The sequence below is a fragment of the Carassius auratus genome, chromosome 42, assembly GCF_003368295.1.
Source record: "Carassius auratus strain Wakin chromosome 42, ASM336829v1, whole genome shotgun sequence".
Lineage (NCBI taxonomy): Eukaryota > Metazoa > Chordata > Actinopteri > Cypriniformes > Cyprinidae > Carassius > Carassius auratus.
In genome coordinates, this window is record NC_039284.1 from 15,901,136 (window position 1) to 15,925,931 (window position 24,796).

Sequence of the window (24,796 nt, forward strand, 5' to 3'; positions counted from 1 at the left end):
CACATGACAAAATAGAGTGTGGTGATGTGGAAGGTGGTGAAGAGCTGGAAAATTAAGATGCAAAAATGGTGGTAAATGTTAAGAACGATACTGAGGAGGAATTTGAGATTGTTGAAGAAGAGGCTAAAAATGAAGGAAGTACAGAGGAGGACTGTGAGAAGAAAGACCGTTCTGAGGGGGATGCAGAGAATGCAGAAAATAGGGATGCTGTGGAGGCAGAAACTGGTGAAGAAATTGAATTGGTTGACAAGGAAGCAGAAACTGAGACTGGGAAAGAGAGTACAGAAGACACGTCTGCAGAAGATGGAAGTAATACTAAGTTAAATAAAGTTGATAAATCTGCTGAAGGTGAAAAGTCAGGTGAGAGGAATGCAGATGGTAACCAGGATGGATCTGCAGAGGATGATGCAAACAAAGATAGGACATCAGACACAGGACAGGACAAAGTTCAGTCTGAAGAAAACGGCAAGATGCCAGAGGTAAATATCAAGGTGGAGGACACAGAAAATGATACCGACAAATGTAGCTCCATCTGTTGATGAGAGCACACTAGCGAAACGGGTAACTAGAACATCAGTGGAGTCTCAACCAGGATCCGTGGAGAACTGCATGAATCAGACAGCTAAACTGAAAGATCTTCAGAGTCTCATGGAGAGTGTTGAAAGTCAAGGAGATAGTATGGTTGTGATTGCTAAACAACCAGCGTACAAAGAGACGCATGTAAACCACAAGGACATGTGCAATGGCCTGAATGAATGGCAAGTGTCTCCTAAAATAAGCAACAGAACCAGTAAACAAAAGAAATGACACTGAGGTGAGAAAGGATGATTTGATATTCCCTCATATAAAGCACTTTATTACTAAATTTACTTTAGATGGGACTAAAATTATCTGAGATTATAAAGCGCTAAATATAAATTTCAAAGAGATTTAAAAATGGTATATAGTACAATTCTGTATATTTTTCATGTAGTCAATGTATTATTATATTAGAGACTGTTGAAAGGCATCAAACTTTCATTTACAAATATTTACTCATGGATTCATATACACAGTCAAATACTATAGTCACAGAATCATGTACATTTTACAGATTAACATTGAATTCTCAGGGTTTTTTAATGTTACAAGTATTATACTATCCATGCATTGTTTGCCCAAACCTTAACCATGGTTAGCATTGCATAACTTCTAGTTTATGTGCTAAATGGCAAAATTATATTTCAAAGTATACAACTGCAAATATGATGAAAGAAAGAGCTTTTGAGATGTGTCCAGTTTAGCAGCAACTTTTTGCCATGACTGTATATTTCAAAATGACTTAACTGTGTTTAATACTGAATTTGGCAATTGTGGTATTTAAAGCATCTTTGATCAGGTTTTGTTGTGTGTTGCTACTGTACTGTAACATTTACAGTAATAAATGCTCAAATCTGAGAATGTCACTTTATGTCTTGTCACATATTTACCATTAAGAGTTTATTGTTTCAGGTATCTGACTATATAAATGTCAACATTTGCACTTAATTGCTCATTAAAGGGTTAGTTCATCGTTCTCTCTTCACAGCAGTTCAGTCAGTGTACCGTTCGAGTGCATGCATTATTGGTTTTGGTTTGTTTGAACTCAGAGGGAGTGTCAGCCACATAAAAAAAAAGTGAACAGCTTAAGTCATTTGGTCAGGCCTAATGCTTATTGGAGACACGAACCATTTTAAATGATTCAGTTCGATTTGGTGAACTGGTGCAAGAAGATCCGGGTACATCGAATGATTCGTTCATGATCCGGATATCACTACACTGCAGTGTTTTGAACGCGCTCACAACAGACCCGGAAGAGAAGACAATGCTGAATAAAGTCGTATTTTTTGCTATTTTTGGACCAAAATGTGCTTTCAATGTTTCAAAAAATTCTAACTGACCCTCTGATGTCACATGGACTACTTTGATAATGTTTTTATTACCTTTCTGGACATACCGTACATACGTTTTCAATGGAGGGACTGAGAGCTCTCGGACTAAATCTAAAATATCTTAAACTGTGGTCCGAAGATGAACGGAGGTCTTTGGGGTTTGGAACGACTTGAGGGTGAGTCATTAATGACATCATTTTAATTTTTTGGGTGGACTATCCCTTTAAGTTTCTCTTTGTGCTTCTGCTCTGCCAACAGAGTTTTTTTTTTTTTTTTTTTAATCCTGAAACAGGATACAGTGGATTGTGTGGCTAAAATTTTAACATGCATTTGTGTACAGCATGTTTCCACAAATCAGATTTCAGATTTTTAAAGATAATTTAAGGGCGAGTTTTGCACAGGTAAGCACCATAACTTTTTTTCTTCGCATCATAGTGTTCTTTTGATTTTGTTTTTTTGTCGTTATTTGTCCTTCAAGTATTCAGTGATATAGTCGGGAACAACACACACTTAAGCACAAATAATTGCATCAGAATTTGAGTCCAGCAGCTTGAATGGAACCTTGCGTCATTCTAATCTCATTGTCATTGCATTGGGAGTATCTTTAGCAGGGACAGAGGACTGAGGTTGACTTGCACCAATCATTAATCTAGTACAGCTATTAGTCAGTGGTATGTAAATGCAGTTCAGCAGGATGCATAGATGTCACACAAGCCTGGACTTTAAAGCATAAGTGGAGAAAACCATTAAACTCATTTAGCCTATTCTTGAATCAAATTAAAAGTTTATCATATTTTTCCCCAATGTAAGGACCATTTGTGTTGTGCTTTTGAATCCACAGGCCAGAGAAGGGTTGATTCATTCAAGTGTCATTCTTACGGTTTACTATCTAGAATTAAGATTTTTTAGAATTAGTTCCTTTTGCGCACCAAGACTGCAAAAATACATTATATATATATATTACAAATTCAAATATGTTCTCTATTTTAATATATTTCAAAATGAAATTTATTCATGTGATGGGGAAGCTGAATTTTCAGCATATTAGAATGATTTCTGAAGGATCATGTGACACTGAAGACTGTAGTAATGACGCTGCTTTGCATCACAGGAATACATTTAATTTTAGAATATAATAAAACAAAACAAAAAACAATGTTTCTTTTAAATTGGAAAAAATATTTCACAATAATGCCGTTTACTGCATTTTTAATCTAATAAATGCAGCCTTGGTGAGCATAAGACTTATTTCAAATATATACAAAAAAATCTAAATTATTTCAAAACATTTGATTTAAAGTAAAGTATTTGAGCTTGGTTTTTCCAAGATAGGTAGGGATGTTCAAACATTTTAGTAATGTAAAAGTCATCTGAAATGTTCTCAGAAGGAAGAAGGAAACCTTCCTTAAAAAGTACACTTACAGTGGTGGCAACAGTCCAGGTTTACATAATTACATGTTCTTTATCAGGTCACAAAAAATACATGCTCCTACAATAGGTTTTAGAATTTAAATAAAAGGTTAAAAATCAAACATTCATTTGCAAAGGCTCTGCTATCAACAAATGTCGAGAGTTTACATGACATGGTGTTTTCACATTGGCCATAATTTTTCAGCTTTGATGACAAAAATATCAGTCAACAATGAAATATCTCCTGCTTACCAGGGAATATATAAACTAAGAAACTTCATAATCACCTTAAGTAATACTGATTAGCAACACTAGTTATAGTCATTCTAAATCTTTTCAGTTTGAGAGATGTATGGCACAGTTTGCATACGAATGAATCTCATGAAAAATGTAATGCAAAAATCTAAATTAATTTATTTTGCATTAAGAAAGTCCATTTTAAGTTTCTTTTCCCATGAAAATTAACCAATTAAGCTTTAAACTGTTTTGATTTTTAAAAAAGCACTGTAATATTTTTGCTACATTTGTTACATTTTCATGAGAATCACACATATTGCATTAATTCCGGCAGATATTAACCTCTGTAAACTGTAAGTGATTGTCTGTGTTGGGCACATATAATCTAAGCTCAAAAGTGTCCCAGCGCTCTCATTTCTACAGTATCTACTCCAGTTCAGAATCAGGCTCATGTATGAGAGCCAATAGCTTCTCCCGTAGCTCTGTAAATGTTGGTCTCTCCTCAGGGTTTGACCTCCAGCACTGCAGCATAATGTCGTAGAGCTCTTCGGGGCAGCCGGCCGGTCTCTCCATCCGCTCTCCTCTCTGAATGGACCGAACGCAGGCCATTTTTTCCATACCTGAGATTGTGGAAGAAAGATGTGTTGGGTGAGATGTGAGACTACAACCACATGTGTTATGTTTAGGAAATGTGTTTACCAGGGTAAGGGTCATCCCCATATGTCACGATTTCAGTTAAAAGGATGCCGAAAGACCAGACGTCGCTCTTGCTTGTGTAAGCCTTGTTCTCAAATATCTCCGGGGCAATCCATTTCACAGGGACCTTTATATCTGCAGATAGATGTGCACGGTTATGCACTTAATGTGTTCGTGTGTCTTGCATGCTTGAACAAACGTATCAAATATCTCACCTGATGAAATTCTGTTGCTTCCAGCCAGATTGATTTCAGCGAGTCCAAAATCGGCTATTTTGCAGCATTGCATGTCGGTAAGCAGAATGTTCTCGGCTCTCAGATCACGGTGAACTATTTTATTCTCAATGTAAATCATTCCTTCTGTAATCTAAGAAAAAAAAATTATAATAGAAAATCTAGTGGCCTAGGCACTCGACAATATCAAAACGATTGAGATGGCTTCGGTTTTTAATGGTCAAAAAGTACGAGGTAAGATGTAAGTTACTAAATAGGAAATATCTGACACGTTTTATGTTAAAAATGTTAAATGACCAATTTTAATATGCTGCAAACTACTACATTTTTCTTTTGCATTTTAAATGAATCCATCTCATTTTTCATATAATAAATGCTGTTAATAATGTTCATCGTCTGGCTGACTATGTCTTAAATTCATTTTTGTGAAATTATTTTCAAACCGTTCAAATAGACTACTTTACAGTAAGTTTTTATTCTTGTTCAACCTAAATTCATTTAAATCCTTTATTTATTTAATTCATTTAAATAAAAATACCATTTGGGGTCTTCTAAATAAAAAGATTCCCCTAAATGTCAGGTCTTGGTTTAGAATCAGGTGCATGATCCCTTAATTAATGTTAACAATGAAAGATGCACTGCTGAGGTATTTGAAGATTGTATGCATCTGTAATGTGTTTTATCGCCAAATAGAGGGTTCCTCATTCCTCAGAGTGCATTTGGAGAATTGATGTGTCCTTCATGTTGATCGATTTCCGGGTCATGGACTGGAGGAGCGAGGAAATGAGGAAGCACCAATTTGAGAAGCAGCTGATCTCACATGACAGCAGCACCGAATGGAAACGCAAAAATAATGAACACGCCACCTCTCTCCCCAACATTAATGTTGCTGTGTCAGGCCGCTTAAACTAACAGCAATACGTGGAGCCTTTTCAGAGAAATCAATGTATGAATTGCTTACTTAGAGAGAATGCATTGACATATTGGCTAGAATGATTCATCAGTGTATGTTATTCTAAACATTTGTAAGTTTCCAGAAAATACTTATGAAGCTGCTCTTTTTTTTTTTTCATAAAGAAAGACAATTTTTACCATCCTGCCTTGCATTCCCTGCCACTGTTTTTCTTGCTTCTTTCAGAAAAGGGAGTTTCATGTTGATCTTAATTGTTTTAAGCTCAAACCAGCCATATGATTATTTTATTTTTTTTATTATGACATTCCAGGCAATTACTCCCGAAGAAATCAAGTTACCTGGACGGCAAAATCCATCATGACTGAAAACTCCAAGTCTTGCTTCTCTTTGTGGCCTGAAGAAACATATAAAGGTCTTAAAAAGCATCTGTGTAAGTTAACATCAAAATGAAGGTAGTGGTATCCATCATGTTTTTAGTTGCAAACAAGTTAATGTTACTTCACTTACTGATGAGAAATTTCTTTAAACTGCCGTTTTTCATGAGCTCCGTGACTAAACACATGGGTTCACTGTTCGTACACACAGCGTAGAGCTTCAGCAGACGCTCGTGATGCAGCTCTTTCATGATATTAATCTCTGTTTTGATATTCAAATAGTTGACATCTGCAAGTGAAGTGGAACAGATAATATCAACTGACTGTGATTTTAAAAGTTCGTAACAGGTTCGTTTTGGTTCATGATTAGCAGGAGAAAAGGATACTTAAAGCTGCTGTAGGTAACTTTTGTAAAAATATATGTTTTACATATCTGTTAAACCTGTCATTATATCCTGACAGTAGAATATGAGACAGATAATCTGTGAAAAAATCAAGCTCCTCTGGCTCCTCCCAGTGTCCTATTGCCATTTGCATAAAGCCATCCGCTCCCGGTAAGAAACAACCAATCAGAGCTGCGGTCCGTAACTTTGTTTGTGTTCAAAATGTAGAAAAATGTATATAATAAGCGAGTACACCATGAATCCATTTTCCAAACTGTGTTTTTAGTTTGTCCTGAATCACTAGGGTGCACCTATAATAGGAGTTTATATTCGGACTACTTCGGGGATACCGCGGCGGAGTAACCCAGTACCTTTGTGATTCTTCATAGACATAAACAGAGAGAAGTAGTTCCAGCTACGATGTTCATCCGCAAGACGCAAGCAGTTCTGTTTATAAACCGCTAGAGCGTCAAAAGTTCCCTACCGCAGATGATAAAATACGGTAAAATATTTACCAGAGCAAAATATGTATATGGCAATGTCTCTTTTTTTATTTTTTAGGGCATTTTGTTTGCATTTAGGTCGCTACTCCTAATAAAACCAGCAGATATGAAGTAAGCACCACAGATTTAACCTGATTTACCTTTGAACTCTTTGATGGCCACCTCTGTGGTGTTGTTCCAGAGCCCCTGCCAAACCTCCGCAAACTCCCCGCTGCCCACCTTCTTTATTTTAGTAAGTGAGCTTCTGTCTACCTCCCATTTGGTTTCGAATGACAGAGTCAGAGGAGCCGGCTGGTCCAGCTGGAAGAGTAATGGACAGATTGGAATTGTGCTGGAAAACTTTCATTAATCTGTAGGATGTAACTCTTCACTGACCTTCACACATGGTTCATGAAGCTTCGCACAAAGTCCGCTCTTGTTTTCAGAGTAAAACTCTATCAGCTCACACAAGGTCTGGAAGGTTTTGTGATGAACAAGGAAAAACTGCTTGTCGTTTTCTCCCTGCTTGACCCTGTAATGCCGTGCATGAAGGCCACTCCACACTTTAAAAGAAATCATTTGTAGAAAATGTTATTTAGCTACTCTCCAAGTTAAGATTAGGGTTGGTTTATTGTTACTAGATCTCTTTGTTTTACTGGGTCGAAGTGCCGTTCAAAACAATACAGTTAAATAAAAGCAGGCTTGAGATGTGTGTGTGTGTATGTGTGTGAATCAAACTTGTCATACCTGATAAATAATATAGATTATTCTCATTACACTTCCAGATGAGAAATGCACCCTCTTTGTTTTCTGGTCTCTGCAGACGACATCTGGCATCTATACGTGTTTTAACACTCTCAAAAAACCATCTGAAAATCAATTGATACAAGTTTTATTAAGTGGATTTTTATTAGACTAGAATACAGTATGTGGTGGTACAACTTTGAATCAAATATTAAATGGACAATAAAGTAAACAAATGAACGAGTGAATCTCGGGGGGAAACAATTCATGTAATAATAAAATTAAAAATAATAATTTAATAAGAAATTATTTACTTTTTCTCTTTATATCCTTTTATTAACACATGGATTATTTATTTATTATACAGTATGTACATCATTTTAAAATGATAATTTTATTATACACAGTAAAGTAACGATTTAGAAAAAAAAAAATGTTTGGGTCATATTTCACCCCAACAAATTTAAAACAATAAATAACACATTAATTTTCACACACACACACACACACACACACACAGATATATGTATATATAGCAAAAATAATGTACTATATTATGACACTTTTTGCACAATACTATTTATTTACACTAATTAACTTTTTGTTAAAAGTGATTGAACTTAATATTTTTTTAAGAATTTAAAATCTTATACTTGTCTCCTGACAGTTTTCGCAAGTATCACTGTTAAATCTTCCTGTCAATAATGTCCAAAACCCAACTCTATAATCATTTCCAATAGTCATTTCTTCAGATAAACACAAACTGGGTAGTGACGGCACTGTAGCACCTTCACCAGAAGTTGTGAAACTGGAAACACAGGATGCCAGTTTCATTCAGGGCAGAGATTCAAAACACTATGCGTGAGATTGCCCTATATATTATGCATTCGCACAAGCTCAAACTGATCAAAAGTAACTCAAGGACTTACGGCTCGGCCTCTACGCTATCCAGTGGTTTGATGAAGTCTCTAGGCACATATCCTTTTTCCTCCACAAAGTACTTCGATCCGTTAGCTTTAGCTGTGCGTCTCCTCACATACAACCAGTGTTCATTCTCTCCTGTCACCTCCAGAATATCTCCTTTCTTCAGCTCTAGATCCCATATTGTGCGTGAGGGATAATTGTTGATCGATCTGAAGACTCTTTTGCGGCTGAGAGACTGCTCTTCGTTCTTCGGTGGGCAACAAGGACAGCAGCGTTTACATGTGCACGCAGAATTTCCCATGTTTACCAGTCATGTCAGCCTTGTGCACTCCAGCAGAATGATGTTACAATGGCATGACTAGCGCACTTTACAACCAGCTCACTGCAGCCAGACAGGTTTCTACTCTCGGTACTGTTATCAAGGAAGTACTTTGCGAAAAAAATGATCAGAATTCCCCTGATGTCATCCAGTTGGGTTTATTTCAACAAAAACAAAAGGCCACACCATGCGTACAGAGTATAGCAATTTGTAATCACAGATAAGCGGCCAAGAAACACAGCCTTAAAAGCATTAGCATAAAAATGCCTCTTCATTGTGAGAATGCATTATTTTGTTGTCTAGTCCACTGTGCTTTTGGTCTTGGAAGAATTGAAGCAGGCATTCACTGCGTCTCGAATCACAGGATGACAATCTAAGTGATGCCGTGCTTCAGTAAGAGTGCAACCGCATTGGATCATCACCAGCGCAGTCGGGACCACCTGCCAGTGCAGAACATATAAGTTATAACAGTTAAACCTGCCTTTGAAAATAATGCAATGCTTTTATTAAAGTGTAGAATAAGTAAAGGAAAAGTTAATCCCAAAATGTTTTTTTTTTTTTTTTTTATAATTGTCTCCCTCTCAGGTCATCCAAGATGTAGCTGAGTTTGTTTCTTCACAGATTTTGAGAAATTTTGCATTGCATTATTTGTTTACCAGTGAATGGGTGCCGTCAGAATGAGAGTCCAAACAGCTGATAAAAACATCACAATAATCCACAACACCCAGGTCCATCAATCAATGTCTTGTGAAATGAAAAGCTGTGTGCTTTCTCATCCAGTGATGGATTTGTTTCTTACAAACACACAGCTTTCCATTAACTGTATGGAGAGGTGTGAATTATTGTGATGTTTTTATCAGCTTATTCTGACGGCACCCATTCACTGCAGAGGATCCATTGGTGAGACACTGATGCAATGCTATTCTCCAAATCTACTGAACAAAACAAACTCATCTACATCTAGGATAGGGGGGTTAATTATTCCTTTAATATTAGTTAATGCATTAACTAATGTGTTACCTACTATTCTTTGTTAGTGTAAATATAATGGTAAAAATTTTAAGCGTTTGGCAATCTTTAATACTGCCGTCTGCTTAACAGATGGTGAAGATAAATAAGCGAGTTCTTACTCGATCCCGTCTGTTAGCCGCATCGGTGTGTTTCCACACATCTGCTGATGTCATGTCTTCACTCAGGTCCTCTGTACTGTAGATGGCTCTCAGTAGAGCTCTTACACACTCGCTTTTGGAGCAGCCTGTGAACCGCTGACAGTGATGGTATATAATTAAACACAGCATACGGAAACCACACACAGGGGTCTTATTACAGTTCCAGCTTAATTAGTTTCCAAAACTGAAAGTTAAATATATGCAGATATAAGATTTGATCTCCACTGTATAGTCTCTCCAAGAGATCAAAAACAGGTTGCATTAATGAATACTAATCTAATTTTGGTTTTAACAGTATGTACGATTTAGATAATTTGTTACTGATACCTGTAAAATGTTGATGGCTCTTGTGTACAGCTTGCTGTTAGATACTCTGAGGTCTATCATGTAATTCATGTAAACCTTTCCCTTCAGTACATGAGCTCCTGTGCTGATTGCATTAAGACACCATTTAGTTGAAAGCTCCCAGCGCTGTCTCTATAAAAAAAAAAAAAACTGATGTTACAGTACAAATACTTTTGAAGGTAAATTGATACTTGTGAGAGTTCACGTGACAAATGGCTTACCATTACAACTGAGTTCACCTCCTCTGAAGAAAAAGGCCATGTGATGCGCAGAATGGTTCCAAACATGTTGCATACTGTTTCCTGAAGCAATATATATATATTGAATTTAAATATTATTTAAAATAATATATAAGAGATTTGCTCTCTTTTAAACTGCATGCAAGTCCATGCAAGAAATTATCTTATTACATAAGCAGCATTATGTATTTATAAGACGTGCAATGCAAAGGAATTTTATTAAGAAGTGAGAGTTTTTGCTAAAGGCAAAAATCCTGGTTACTAATTTTACTCACAGGAATGGTGAATTTCTCAAGGTCATGAGCAATTGCATGCAAATTAGATGTCCTTCGCCTCACTTGATCAGCCAGTGCTGTCACCTCATGCAGGTCATCTTAGGAGAGACATTCAAATATCTTCAAAATATATTCAAGGAACTGAACGTACTGTTATAAGCAACTAATTCGTGTTTGCTCACCATTCACTGCAAACAGAAACAGCACCATGTCATTTTGACTCAGACTCGGTAAGATGGTGTCCACAAAATCTTTGTGACCAATTACGAATTCTGGCCCCTAGAAATAGTTGATGTTTTTGTTGTTTAATTTATTAATAAATGTTGTAATATGAAATATCCAGGTAAATATTAAAGGCCTTAGATTATTCCAATTGTTTATGCATTTGCTACCATTAAAGGGATAATTTCAGATGCTAAAATATTTAATTCATTAGAATAGTATAAGAAGGAGTAAATGATGAGAAGATCTTCATTTTCGGACGAACTATCCCTTTAAGTTTTTAAATCAATAACTTTGAGCTCACCAGACATGATAGATCTCCTTCTTTGTTTTTCATTTCTCTGAAACCGTTGTTGATAAAACCTCTGATGTCATCAAAATCTGATAAAATAATGACAATTAAAAGGTGGTTCTGGTTTTAAACATTTCCCATAATTTTATTCTTGCGCTGTTATTTACCCGTTAACAAACTGTCAAATGAACACATTTAAAGAATGTATTAAAGGTGAAATATATTTGGCACCTGCTCCATATGTTGGGACGCATTCGCTGGCATCAGTCAGTCCTATAATGCCCAGAGTTCCCCATCCAATATAGTACACATGCGCTTTCATCCGAAGGCTGTTAAATAAATTATAAGTGTGCCTTTGATTATGACAAAACCTTGACTACAAAGAACATTTCTGCATTTTTTACCACATGCACCAGAAGTTCAGCTTGTTCATGTTGGAAAACGGGTTTATGTGTTAAGAAACACTAAAGTAGTGAAATGTTGTACCTCTCTCCTGCTTGATGAATAAGTGCTGCAAGCTCATCACTGTGTGAGTAAGTAGTCTCATAAACCATCTCACTCGCTGTGATCCAGCCAGAAATACATCTGAATGACACATTTAATCAAAGTAGATTACTCTTAAGAGAACTGTGGAAAATTATTCCATATTTTACACTGCATATCCCACCAGTCCCATCAAGGATTCATGATATTTTTTAATTCATTTTTTTTAATTAATATATTAAATTAAAATTTATGCATTTAGCAGACGCTTTTATCTAAAGCGACTTACAGTGCATTCAGGCTATCATATATTATTATAGTTGCACTTAATTTTACAGTATGAGAATACAGTGTATTTATCTAAGAAAGGTAACTACATGGGGTAGGGTTAGGTTTAGGGGTAGGTACCTAGTTATTACATAATTATTGTAATTACTATAAGTACATCGTATGTACACGAGGAACAGGACTGTAAAATAAAGTGCTACCGTTATTATTATAACTTTTTTTGTGATCCGAATGATTGATTTTGTGGAGGTAATTTTCATGAATTTGTGGAAAATCAGCTACCAGTTATTCTTTTTTTTTAATCATTTTTTCCATAATTTGTGGTATTATTGCTATGTTATTTTTAAGGTAAGGATGTCACAATTCATTATTATTTACAACTTTTTTTTATTATAAATAAGAACAAAGATGTAAATTACAAACAACAGGACAAATATACAAATAAAGCAAAGAGTGCTTTCAGCTTTCCAGGTATGTTTAGTATTCAATTACAATATACAATAGAAATCTGTATATATTTAGATTGCATAAACTGATATATATATATATATATATATATATATATATATATATATATATATATATATAAACTGCAATTAAAACTTACTCAGGTGTTGTTCTCTTTCCTCTAAATGCAGCTTCATGTCCGGCCAGAAGAATTGATTCCAGAATGATTTTAGTTGCACTGCCTCCTTTCATCCGGGACGATCCGCTGATGGCCTCAGCCTATGAGGAGAGACCAGAAGTGCAACAACTACATCATTACTGCTTATGATGGGTGGATACTCCTTAAACATTAGTAAGAAAACTCATGTTTACATCTTTGATACTCTTATAGAGTGTCCTGGGTACTTGCCAGTGGTTATACTGTAAGGTGTTCATAGAGGTTGGTAGTGTGTTGCATGCACGTGTGTTTATGTCTATGCAATGTATCATACCCCCAATACAGGATTTAGGACGAATGCTTTCTCATGTCTCTGCTCTGCAGTCATCCTCTCTGCAACGTCTTTAAAGTGAAATGAACAGCCCTGCATTGGTTCACTCCTGTCAGGAGGGCAAGAATGTCACCATCTAGTCTTGTTACTGTTGATACACTTAAAATATGATATGCTAATATGATTGCTTGTAATATGACGAAAGGCATTGTATGCACTCAGAGGGTCTACCTCGCCATGTGTACAGGATTGAATCCCAGAAGCACTGGAGTAAAGATGTCTAAGTGCTGCAGACAAAAATCCAGTTGCCCAGCAACAAATGGTGCCTTTGACACAGAACAACATCATGAAGTGCATTCACAGCTGACCCACAGACGGCTTTGATAAAAGCTCACGTTAATGTTACCTGCTTAGTAAGAAATCAAATGAAAACTGCAGACATTTTCTACCATACGCTTAAAGAAAAGAAAAAAGTTTAAAAAGCTGTCACTGCAGTTCCGTTTAAAAAGGTACTATTTTGTACCTTATTACAGCAGAAGGGTGCCTTTTAGTTCCTTATGCACTTACAGTAAATACATTAGTACCTTTTGAAAGTGAACCATGCCAGTGACAGCTTTTGAAGCTATTTCAGTGATTTAATGATCAAAATGTAATTAATTATTATTATGTTTGTAGGTTAAAACTAGTTTAAACATTAATATTTTCATTTACATTTACATTACGTCTATGCATTTAGTAGAAGCTTTTATCCAAAGCAACTTTCAGTGCATTCAGGCTTTTATTATTATATTTCTTTTTTTTTTCCAGTATGCACAGATGTACAGACTGTGACTATACTGCATTAATTCAAATTGTTAATATTCTTTTTTTATGTTATTTTATATAAGTTATTGCTTTTGGAGGCTTTGTTTTTCCTTTTTTTTTTGTGAAATTATAATTATGGAATGTAAAATGTGAAGTTTTGAATGTGAAAACCCAGGACTGTTCTTAAAACTGAGATATCTGGTAAATGCAGACTTAACCCAGAACTATTGGATGGAAAAAGACAATAGTATCATTCTTACCGACATGCCACAGGATATTCCAATGAACAGGACATGCTTCTTTCCTGCACAAATCTGTTAGTGGAAAAAGAAAACAGGAAATCGAGAATGAATATGTTTCAATAACTAACTCTGAATGCATTAATACTATTGTTTTTCAAATACCGTATCTAAAAATCACATATATAAATTTGTAAACATTCTTTAAATCGTTAATTTTTTTAATTGATTAGACTTGATTTTCAAATACTAAAATAGGTGGAAATGAGTGAGACATGGGGTGAGCAATATTTTAGGACTTGGGCCTATAAGCAGCAACCTATCAAGTGCAAAGTTATGTGTTTAACAAAACACACCTTTTGAACTCTTTAGTAATTACATGGCATCAACCTGGCAATCACCCAGAACTCTCTGGTACTGTGGCGTTTCTTCTGAAAATGTCAAAGAATAGCCTGTTGTTTTTCTGCTTAGGATGTGAACCCTTTGTACCTTTTCCAGCGTGTGAGCTCCCAGCGCCGGGTCGTCCTCTGGAGCCTCCTGTGATGTCAGCATGGCCCTTTAAAAACAGAGTCCAGAAATACTGCAGTGTCACACTGGAGTCTCATCTTATGCATCGGACAGACAGACGGTTTATTCACCTGTCACCTCCAGCTATGATGTACGAACAGATCTGTTTCTGTTTTTGGGCTTTCATCATCTCATTAAAGGAGGTCTGAATTATGAAATACAATATGATCAAATTACAAAGAAATTTGACAGTCATGAAGAACACAGTGGGGAAAACATTATACATTTACATTATATTTGTAAATATACCGTAGTTGGTAATTTATTCATTTGTTTATTTTGTTTATTTAAACTAATTAGATATTAAATCTTTATTAAACTCTATACCACCAAAAGAAATGCAATACGGCCTGATGTTCCACAGCCACTTAATACAATCACACTCTCCTCTGGGTCCTGCAGAAACAAATCAATTATGATGTTTTTAACATTTTGACATTTTTTGAAGAACATTTATAAAATTAAAAAAAAAAAAAAAAAAATACTAAATATTATTGAAATAATTGTTTAATTTTATATATTAAAATATACCTAAACTTAAACTGTTATTTCTTAGTTGTTAATTTAAAAAGATTAATTATTACAGACCCTCAGCATCATTTCCACCCTCTTTGCAACATCCACCATCGTTTGGATGACAGCTGAACTATATAGTCTCTATAAAGAAAAAGCACAGGCAGCTTCACATTGAAAACTCTTGTTAGGAGCATAATGACCTTAATTACAATTACATAAACACATATACTGTCTGTATACTGTATACTGAAACTAATATGCCAAACCTGGTGAAATGGATCATGATCTTTCTTCTCAAAAATCTCGGCGTCGCATCTTCTCAGTATTTGCACCATCTGTTTGCCATTCACTCTATCTATATCTCTGCTGATGGGATTGCATTTCTCCGTGACAGGTAGAGAGAGCTCGTGACATGACAGCTACGTTAGACAAAAGACCGAGCACTCCTGTAATTATATTTTAGCTTACAGAGGAAGAAGATTTGTTGGTCTGTCACCAGCTACAATGAAAGCACAGCCAGTTAACAGTGTTCAGTTTTCACTCACCTTCAAGTCATCCATGTTCATCAGACTCCAGCGTTTCAGCACTTACTCTGATTAGTGCAATGCACGGTAAACATGCATGAAAATAAAATGCACTGAGATCGCTAGAGAGAGAGAAAGCCCTTACTGAGCACAAAGTGAGCATAACAAAGTTCACCAGATGAACTTTGACCCGTCAGCTGTAAAAAAAAAAAAAAAAAAAAATAGTTTTCCTCTAAAAGATATTGACACACAGTAGAATGTTTAGTTTATTTTACTATATTTGCCAGGACATATGGATCAGTATTTAAATCAGTGTTGTACTCTATTATGACACATCAGTATTCTGTTATGATGACTAGTCAAAGCAGTATTCTAGTCTTTTCTATGCTATTCTAAACTATAATCTGTAGCCTACACAGTATTCTATTGTATAATGATAATGTATACTCTATTATGTTCTATAATTGTAAAGCAGTAATCTATTCTATTATGTCAATATTCTGTTAGAATCATTCTTCAAAACCATTTTCTATTCTATTTTATTTCATTATGGTATATTAGTATTCTATTATGATCAGTAGTCAAAGCATTATCCTAATAGATTATGTTCTATTCTATGGTATAATCTTTAAACATTATTCCATTCTATTCTATTCCTATGGTATAATCTGGAATCAAAACAGTATTATGTTCTCTTATGGTATGAACAGTAGTAAAGGCAGTATTCTGTTCTTGTAAGGGATTGCAAGTTTTTTAATGGTGTTAACCACTTCAGTACTCTGATCAGGGAGGAGTCATCAGATTTCGTTTCCACTTTTATTTTGTGCAAGTTTCAACCTTGTACACATGGCAGTATACAACTGAGGTAGTTTATGTAATAAACAAATAAAACAAAATAAATAACTTGTCTACATACTGTTATGATTCAACAGTAAATTACAAATGAAACATTATCAACAACTCTCATATATCCACTTAGAATACTAAGAAAGCAAGGATATAAACTATGGAAATTAATATAATCGCATAAATCACATTATGCTGCATTATTATAACAAACTGTAAAATATAAGATTATGCACATAAGGAGAAGAATTAAACATATTCATATTGCTAGTATTAGTGGTATTAGCATCCGTGCTAGCGGATAATTATACAGATCGCGAAACAGCGGCAATATTGACTTAATGCCAGAAATAGTTGCCGCGCACACAAACATTCCGCATTAAACATAGAATCGTGTTATGAACTTACTCTGTCAGTAACTTTAACTTGCACTCAAGGATGTTGCACCCGAGTGGAAAGTCTGCAAACGCTACCAAACTCCAGCTACAAAAACTCCGGCTGCTGCGCTTGCGTAGCGGAGAATACCTCACTTACGTTAGAATCGTATCTGCTTCAAACTATGCACAGCGCATTTTTCGTAACCCAACACATTAACAGAATAAATTACGAACAATAAGATAAAAACCATGAAGAATTCACAACAGTTCTACTCTATTCTATTTTGTCATATCCGTATTCTATTATAATATAAGTATTCAGTTCTATTCTACTCTAGAATTATATAAATATTCTATAGGTATAATCAGTAGTATTCTATTCTACTCTGTTATATCAGTATTCTATTATGGTATGATCAGTAGCCAAAGATGTATTCTGTTCTGTTCTGTTCTATTCTGTTTCATTCTATTATGATATATTCAGCACTGTGTGTTCAAATAGCTTTTATATCTAATTATTTTATTCATATTATTCTTAGATTAATTGTAAGAACATCTTTGGTTGTATTCCATTTTATCAGAAATGTTTGTATTCTTAATTTAATATTAATATCCCAGTAGACTATTCTATTTTATTTTCTTAAATAGCCTAGTTATTTTTGTATTAAAATATTAAGTATTATATTGAAAAGTAGTTTGTTACATTGGATTGTTACTAATTTGGACCAAATGAGTCACACTTGTTATCCTTAAAGAGAATTTAAAAAAATAATTAATTAATTTGCATAATTTCCCAGCAGAGTGATCAGTTATTAATTATTAAAAATAATCTCAGATTCTTTTGAGTGTATTGTGTTCTATCTGAAATAACAAGTAGGCTATTCTTAATATAATAGAATTATCCTATTCCTTTTTTTAAGTAAAAAAATTGTATTCTGTTGTATTTAATTACACTATTCACACTCATCTTATTTAATGGGAAACTCTGATGTGAAAGTATTTTGAATGATTTATTAGACTGTATAATGTTCATGGATATGTGTTCTGATGTGTGATCTGTTTTATTCCATCTCTTCCCACAGTTCTGTGCTGTTCTATTCCTGTGTCTCTCATGATGTGTGCAGTGGACTATCGTTGTGCAAGGTTGAATGGCGTCCAGCAGAGCTGTTGAGGTTGTTGTTGTTTTTGGAGAGGAACGTCTGTTCCTCGTTCATGTCGGTGCAGGTTCGTGCGTCACGCGGCTACAGAAGGTGAATGAGTGACTGCTGGGAATGAATCAGTCACTGGACACCTGTGGGTCATGTGCCCACGATGCAGCGCAGCTGATTGATTGGTATTCTGAAAGCGTTTTACACAAGCGCTTAAAGTGAGGAAGGCGAGCGCGAGCTATGCGATGGACGCCATGCGTTTACGCGTTACATTAGGCGCGCGGAGAGCAGATGTAACTGGTGGCGAGGCTGGCGCTCCTTTGTAGTATCGATGAAAGGACGTCAAATGTGTGCTTTCTGTAGCTCTCAAATCATTAAAGATCCCAGCTAAAGGAAGCGTTTTCCTCGCTCTTTGCGGATTCGGATGGCAACAGATTGAGGCGCATTGGACTCCAGACTGAGAGGATGCTGAGGATGATGCTGGCTTAGATTGTTTATCATCTTCCTGATCGCAATGTATACGTGTCGCAAACAAATGCGTTCTTGATAATCATGTAATAGCTGGAGGAATGTTTAGTTCCGGTTACTTTTCGGTGGAAATCACATCTGGATTAACTCTTCAGGAAGATATGATTCACCTTGTTCCTTTCATGAGCCTCGTTCTGTCTCTGTTTGGATGCCACATCTGCTCTGCAGGGGCGAGTAAGTTTGACTCCTAAAAAGATCAAATGCAGCGTGTATCTTTTTATACTTGTTGGTCTCCATGACTATAGTCAATTAAGCCTAAGAGAAGTCTGTTATATAATGCTTTCAGTGTTGTGTTTTAAAATAGCCATGCAGCGGAGGAAGACATTAAGGGGATTGCTTTTTCTCTCTTAGTCTTGTCTTTGATTTAATGGCCCAGTAGATAATGCTGAGGGAATGACTCGAGCTCGAGCATGTCAAAACATGACATTTTACTGCCAGTGCATGGGTAAAAATGATGCATTTTTTGTTCAAAATGGAAATCTGGTCTCAAACTAGTGCTTTGGTGTATTAAACATGATTTCATTATGTTATTTGGTGAATCTATTATCTTTGTTAATTAAATCTAATTTCTGTCATATATGGAAGATTTGTGCATTTTTGCACACCCCTCAATGCACTAAAAGTAGTTTAAACTACTGTCAAAGCTGTAATTACTGAACTCCTCATTTAATTGAAAGACTGGAATCTCTCTCAGTGCACTTATGAGTGAATTTTACCAGAAAGCATACACAATCTTTTTTAATTTAGTATTGACCTTGGCACGTTACAAAGAGCTGAATTTCTATTTTGTTAGCAAATACCAGGATAAAAGGAGTGCTGTTATTCATCCTTCTGACGCAATATTTGCTTTCCTGCTGAGCTCTGTGAATGTGTTTGATCCTAAAATACTGGCTGCTCAAATGGCAAGGTCTTTTTTCTTTTTGCAAATTTGCAAGGGGGTTTTTAGCTTTGAAATGGACACATAGTTTTCAATATGACCTTAAAAAACTATAACTATTATTTAAAAAAAAATTGCTAATGTGCATATTCACAAGATGTTAACCTTTCTGTTGGTTATCAGCACATTTACCAGCACTTTATCAGCAAATAATTTTGCTATGCATGCAGTATTAACAAAGAAGGCTGGTGTAGATTGTTTTGTGCATAGGTCAGTCATCCTAGTAGCTGTATTGTATTTTATCTACCTCTTGGAGTAAGATATACCAATATGAGCTTTTGTTAGAAAGCATACTTAAGAAAATAAAGATGCTGCTGCTATATGTGCATAAAAGCTGTTGGTTAGCAGGGATCAAGTTCCAAGCATGTCCTATGTGTGTGTGTATATTGGTGTATATTATTTATATATATATATATATATATATATATATATATATAATATAATATATATAATATATATATGAAAAGAAATCAGTAAAATGACTTGTTAAAAAAATATAAAAGTTATTGGACATACAAATCTTGTTCTGCAACCCATATTATACGTTTATACAGCGTGAGATTTTATTTTACATTGATATGATTGTTGTATAATTGTTACACATCATATCTATTATTAAAGCATGGTTAAATGCCTTAATGCATTTCTATTTATCCTCTCTAGAGTGTTTAAATAATTATTTTTATATTAAGAATATGTTGTTGGTTCTTGGTTAAAATCCGAAAGCCCTTCTTTTCTGTCAAACTGATTTTTCACGCTGGCGCATAAAGTCAGAGACTTGGCAAAGCAGATTTTACCACTAATTTTGACCAACTGAGACACGCTCATCCCATTAAAGAACAGAATTAAAATTAGAATTCATTTGCATAATATCCCAGCAGAGTGAATCAGCTAAATACAGAAGTGTTGTATATTTATGAACTGCATTATTGTAGTTGTTCTTTGAGCTGATGTCAGGTTGGCCCTTAGATGTCTTGGGGAAATGAAGACAGAAAAATAACTAAAGCATCTAAAAATACCTCACAGATATTTGTTCTTTTGCATGCAACAGTAACATGGTTTAATCTTTTCAAACGTGATGTTTATGGAGCCTGAGTTTTTCATTGAATAATTCAGTCTTTAATTCAGTTGTGTTAAGTGCATTGGGGGGCTGTGCTAATAAATGATTCACGCTGGTGATTTGTGCTTCACAGACCGCCCTGCTGTACCTGTCAATGTCTCTGTTTCTCACCTGGGGGCGGATTCGGCCACCGTGTCCTGGAATATTCCGGAGGGAGAGACCGTAATTGGCTTTGCCATCTCACAGCAGGTCAAAGTTATTACAATGAAATGCAGACCTGGGGCGTTATTACAAAAGCAGAATTCGTGACATTAATATCTGCAATAAATCCTCTGATGAATCTTTATGTGCATAGGCTTAAACTAATGTGTGTGTGTGTCTCTGTTTTAGCGTCAGGACGGGTTGATGCAGCGATTCATTCGTGAGGTGAACACGACCAGTCAAGCTTGTATACTTTGGGATCTGGATGAAGACACAGATTACATCATCCAGGTCCAGTCCGTCGGACTCTATGGAGAGAGTCTGGCCAGCAAAAAGATTCACTTCAGGACTCTTAAGAAGTCTGAACATTTTCAGTCCACCATGATGGATCAAGGTAAACGTGTTTGTTGTTGTTGTTGTCTGTGTGTGTGTGTGTGTGTGTGTGTGTGTGTGTGTGCGTGCTCTTGTTTTTGTGACATATCAGGACACAACTCTGTATAATGACATGGGTATGACACAGGTGTTACAAGGAGAGGGTGACTTATGAGGACATAACCCATGTCCCCATTTTTCAAAACGCTTATAAATCATACAGAATTTTTTTTTTTTGAGAAAGTAAAAATGCACAACGTTTCCTGTGAGGGTTAGGGTTAGGTGTAGGGTTGGTGTAGGGCGATAGAATATACAGTTTGTACAGTATAAAAACCATTACACCTATGGGATGAACACACTTTACACAAAAACAAACGTGTGTGTGCGTGTGTTTTGGATCAGATACAGCATTAGTCCAGTATCATTCAATTAATATAGTACATGTAATATTTTTATTGTTGAATTCCACTTTAACATGGAAGCCAATTTCCACTACGCAATAAAAAAAGTTAAATGTGACTTTGTCTCACAGTTCAGAATTTTTATTCTTGCAATGCCAAGTTTTATATATCAAAATTCAGACTTTGTTTTTCACAATTCTCACAGTTCTGAGTTTGTGTCATAATTTTTTAATTGCTATCTTGAAATTCTGACTTTAATCTGAATTCTGAGTTTGCATCTCACAATTGTTTTTTGTTTGTTTGTTTCTGCCACATAATAACAAACAACAAAGGTAATTACAACTTTTTACAGTATATCATAACTCCTGACTTTATTTTTGTACAGAACCACAAGAGAAAAGTTTTTTTTCTTCTGTGGCAGAAACAGGCTTCTATACTTTAACAATTCAATTAAATGATACGACCACTGAAAACTCATGAAATCAAACACCTTGGATCAGAAACACAAACTCGGCCAAAAAGCATGCTGAAGTTCTGATAGTGTGTGATGTACATCAGTTATTAGTGTTTTTGATTTATTTCCTATTAAACAGGAAGTTTTGTGCAGCTCATAGCTAACCAACATAATCTGTTTCGTGAGTTTTTATTAAGTGACATCATTATTAATTCTCTTCAATCCTCTAACACGTTGTTGTTGTCTTGTTTACCTGATCAGATGACCCTGCGGTTGAGGGTTTAGACATGTCCAGACACCTGCAGACTGGAGAGATACTGATCATTATGACTGTACTACTAATGTGGGCAGGTAAATGGGGTTGCATTGGATTTTTTTTATGTAATAGTTTATGGAACCTTTAGGCAAAATATACAGTATATATTAAATAAAATAAAATGTATGCATTTAGCAGATGCTTTTACCAAAGAGACATCCAATGCATTCAGGCCAAAAAAAATTTACCTAAAAATAGCATTTACGTTTTTTGAGTATGAGCGATAGGAGTTGCACATCAGAGAATATGGAGCTATGCACAGTATGTGTGTGCTTAAAATCTGTATGGATCATCAGGTAAACCTTACACAGCAAAAAGCCATGTGAACCATGATCTGAAGGAGGATGTTATTACAAGTAAACGTGCTAAAAAAAGGATAAGCTATCAATCAGGTGACCGAAGGCATGCAGGGGACAGGTTTTTCAGCAAAGTTTTGATCGTGCTGATAATTTAGAGACTGTACAAATATGATACAATAGGGTTTTGAATATCAGAGCTGTAAACTTCTCGGATCTCCATTCAAATGTTACATTTTGGCATCATTAAAATAGTTTCCCCACTTTGCAGAATGCTAGGCCTACCTTGTTGATTTCACAATGACCTTGAGAAAACGTTCTCCTTTCAAACTCGATCAGGATGTCTAGATGTAAGATAGTGTGTTGTTTTAATTAAAGGTATCAGATCTGCGTCTTGTATTCAAGCTGATCTCTGTCTCGCTACAGCTGTGATCGTGCTCTTCTGTAAGCAGTACGATATCATCAAAGACAACGACTCCAACAGCCACAGTAAAGAGAAGAGCAAGCCGCTGTCTGGCCAGAGCACTCCAGACTATCACCACGGAGGCCTGCTGGGCAGCAAGGTGAGACCTTCACCACTCATCACATCTGGCTTTAATCAGCAAATGCTTTTTATGCATTTAGTGCATGTATATCAAATAAAATTGTGTTGCATTTTAATTCCGATTTATATGTCTTAACTCTTAGTCGTCTGATCAAATAATAAGTCAAACAGTGATGTTGAAAATCACATTATATTACTTTTGGTTGATTTGTCACTTTGGAAATGTAAGGCCAAATAAGGAAGTCCACGATAAACCTTCTCATTCTGCTGAATACTGCAATTTTGTTAGTGTAGAAACAGGCTGTATTTTATGTCTGCATATTACATTATGATATGAAGTATTGTGAAATCTAAAAAATGCATTAGGTTCTGTATTCTAAATATATATATAGAACATTTGGTAACTCTTTTACAATTATGTCCCATTAGTTAATGCATTAACTAACTTGTATTATTATTTGGTACTGTGTTTATTCATCTTTGTTAACCTTAAAGCAACACTATGTAACTTTTTGTGTGTGTTCACAATTTCCAAAATGTGTATATAATGAGCGAGTACATCATAAAGGAATCTAGCAAACCGACTTCCTGTATTATCCCAAATCACAATCGTACATTTATAATAAAGGATTATTTTTGGACTGTTGTAGCCTGTTAACTCTGACTATTTGTACTCTTATGTAGTTCCAAAGGACATCCTCCTCTGTGAGCATCATCAAGGTTTAACCGCAGCATCACCACAGATCCTGTCAGCGGATATCAGCTCATCTTCTGATATTCAAGAATTAAAGGCAATAGTAACGTAAACCTTTCAGCCGCATGGGAAATTGTAGGGTAGTATATGAGTATTCAGGACTACAGTATACTCCAATAAACAACAATGCCCTGGACAATGAACATAATGTACTTTGACTAAAACATCAATTGTAATCAGGGTAGGTGCAATCGGTGCTACAGATGTGATTGTGAAAACACTGGCAGCCGGATACAGCGGTTTAGATGTTTGTAGATTATGTGTGTGTGTGTGTGTGTGTTTGTGTGTGACAGAGAGAGAGAGAGAGAGAGAGAGAGAACGTGTTGCATTGAAAGATGACTAATAATTGTAACAATTCCAAATGTGGCATTTCTCATTAATACATGTAAATTATGACAATAAATTCATCATCAGCCACAGAAGTGGCTTTATATGCATTATTAACCTCTCACCGCAGTGAACAGTATATCATTGGCTTGTTTTATGTTTTTATTAAATATTAACACTGTTATTAAATGTTTCACACTCTTGTAGAGTTGATTGCGTGTTCAACAGTGAGGTTTACAGCAGATCCAGTGCAGGAATGTCCGTGTTCATAAGAAATAGTTTTATGTGTGCCTTTCTATGCCAAACTAGTTAAAGTTTCTATTTTGAGCTTGTAAATTAAAGAGTTAGTAAACCCATACGTCTGCTCTGGTATTGTAATGTGCATAGTTCAGAAAATAATACTTTATTTTATTGTTAGATTTTTTTTTCTTTGTTCTCTAATTGAGAAGTTTTATATATGTAAATTAGCTATACATAGCTGTAGTTTTGGGCAATAGATAAAGAATCTAGTTTATAAACTGTATTTCATTGCTAAACTTAGAAGGGTAGTTTGTTAATATTCTAGTTCTCAATCCTGCTTTCCAATAAATGGAAAATGAAACACCATGAACTTTGTCTGTTTATTTTATTTGTTTATTTAGTATCATTATTTATTTAGAGGCAGAAAAAATTATATTATATTTATATTATATTATATATCATCGTATTATAA

At 35.3% G+C, this 24,796-nt stretch overlaps 3 protein-coding genes across 8 annotated transcripts; 1 reads left to right on the forward strand and 2 right to left on the reverse strand.

Annotated features, from left to right (window-relative positions):
- Nucleotides 1-3,246: 3,246 nt before the first annotated feature.
- On the reverse strand, nucleotides 3,247-8,644 carry LOC113060832 (tyrosine-protein kinase SRK2-like). The gene is made up of 9 exons (XM_026230045.1): nucleotides 8,312-8,644; nucleotides 7,386-7,507; nucleotides 7,035-7,201; nucleotides 6,800-6,959; nucleotides 5,907-6,062; nucleotides 5,738-5,793; nucleotides 4,469-4,619; nucleotides 4,257-4,388; nucleotides 3,247-4,177 (listed from the first exon to the last, which is right to left on the reverse strand). Exons 1-9 carry the CDS (start codon nucleotides 8,605-8,607, stop codon nucleotides 3,984-3,986), a joined length of 1,434 nt encoding a protein of 477 aa, XP_026085830.1. The 5' UTR covers nucleotides 8,608-8,644; the 3' UTR covers nucleotides 3,247-3,983.
- A 124-nt stretch (nucleotides 8,645-8,768) lies between these two features.
- gckr (glucokinase (hexokinase 4) regulator) lies at nucleotides 8,769-16,875 on the reverse strand. Of its 6 annotated transcripts, none has more exons than XM_026230040.1 (20): nucleotides 16,778-16,875; nucleotides 15,545-15,720; nucleotides 15,266-15,415; nucleotides 15,072-15,140; nucleotides 14,811-14,879; nucleotides 14,555-14,628; nucleotides 14,406-14,472; nucleotides 13,938-13,991; nucleotides 13,105-13,199; nucleotides 12,877-12,982; nucleotides 12,546-12,664; nucleotides 11,654-11,752; nucleotides 11,399-11,496; nucleotides 11,180-11,256; nucleotides 10,836-10,932; nucleotides 10,654-10,751; nucleotides 10,361-10,441; nucleotides 10,122-10,271; nucleotides 9,756-9,890; nucleotides 8,769-9,065 (listed from the first exon to the last, which is right to left on the reverse strand). In XM_026230040.1, the coding sequence occupies exons 2-20, from the start codon at nucleotides 15,563-15,565 to the stop codon at nucleotides 8,925-8,927; spliced, it is 1,800 nt and encodes a 599-aa protein (XP_026085825.1). In that variant the 5' UTR covers nucleotides 15,566-15,720; nucleotides 16,778-16,875; the 3' UTR covers nucleotides 8,769-8,924. The 6 variants fall into 6 exon arrangements, with proteins under 6 accessions (XP_026085825.1, XP_026085826.1, XP_026085823.1 ...); XM_026230041.1 differs by having other exon boundaries at nucleotides 14,814-14,879; nucleotides 15,266-15,418; XM_026230038.1 differs by having other exon boundaries at nucleotides 15,266-15,418.
- Nucleotides 16,876-17,820: 945 nt separating this feature from the next.
- LOC113060834 (fibronectin type III domain-containing protein 4-like) lies at nucleotides 17,821-24,684 on the forward strand. The gene is made up of 6 exons (XM_026230047.1): nucleotides 17,821-18,596; nucleotides 20,553-20,668; nucleotides 20,810-21,014; nucleotides 22,109-22,198; nucleotides 22,886-23,022; nucleotides 23,688-24,684. Exons 1-6 carry the CDS (start codon nucleotides 18,464-18,466, stop codon nucleotides 23,727-23,729), a joined length of 723 nt encoding a protein of 240 aa, XP_026085832.1. The 5' UTR covers nucleotides 17,821-18,463; the 3' UTR covers nucleotides 23,730-24,684.
- The last annotated feature ends 112 nt before the right edge of the window (nucleotides 24,685-24,796 follow it).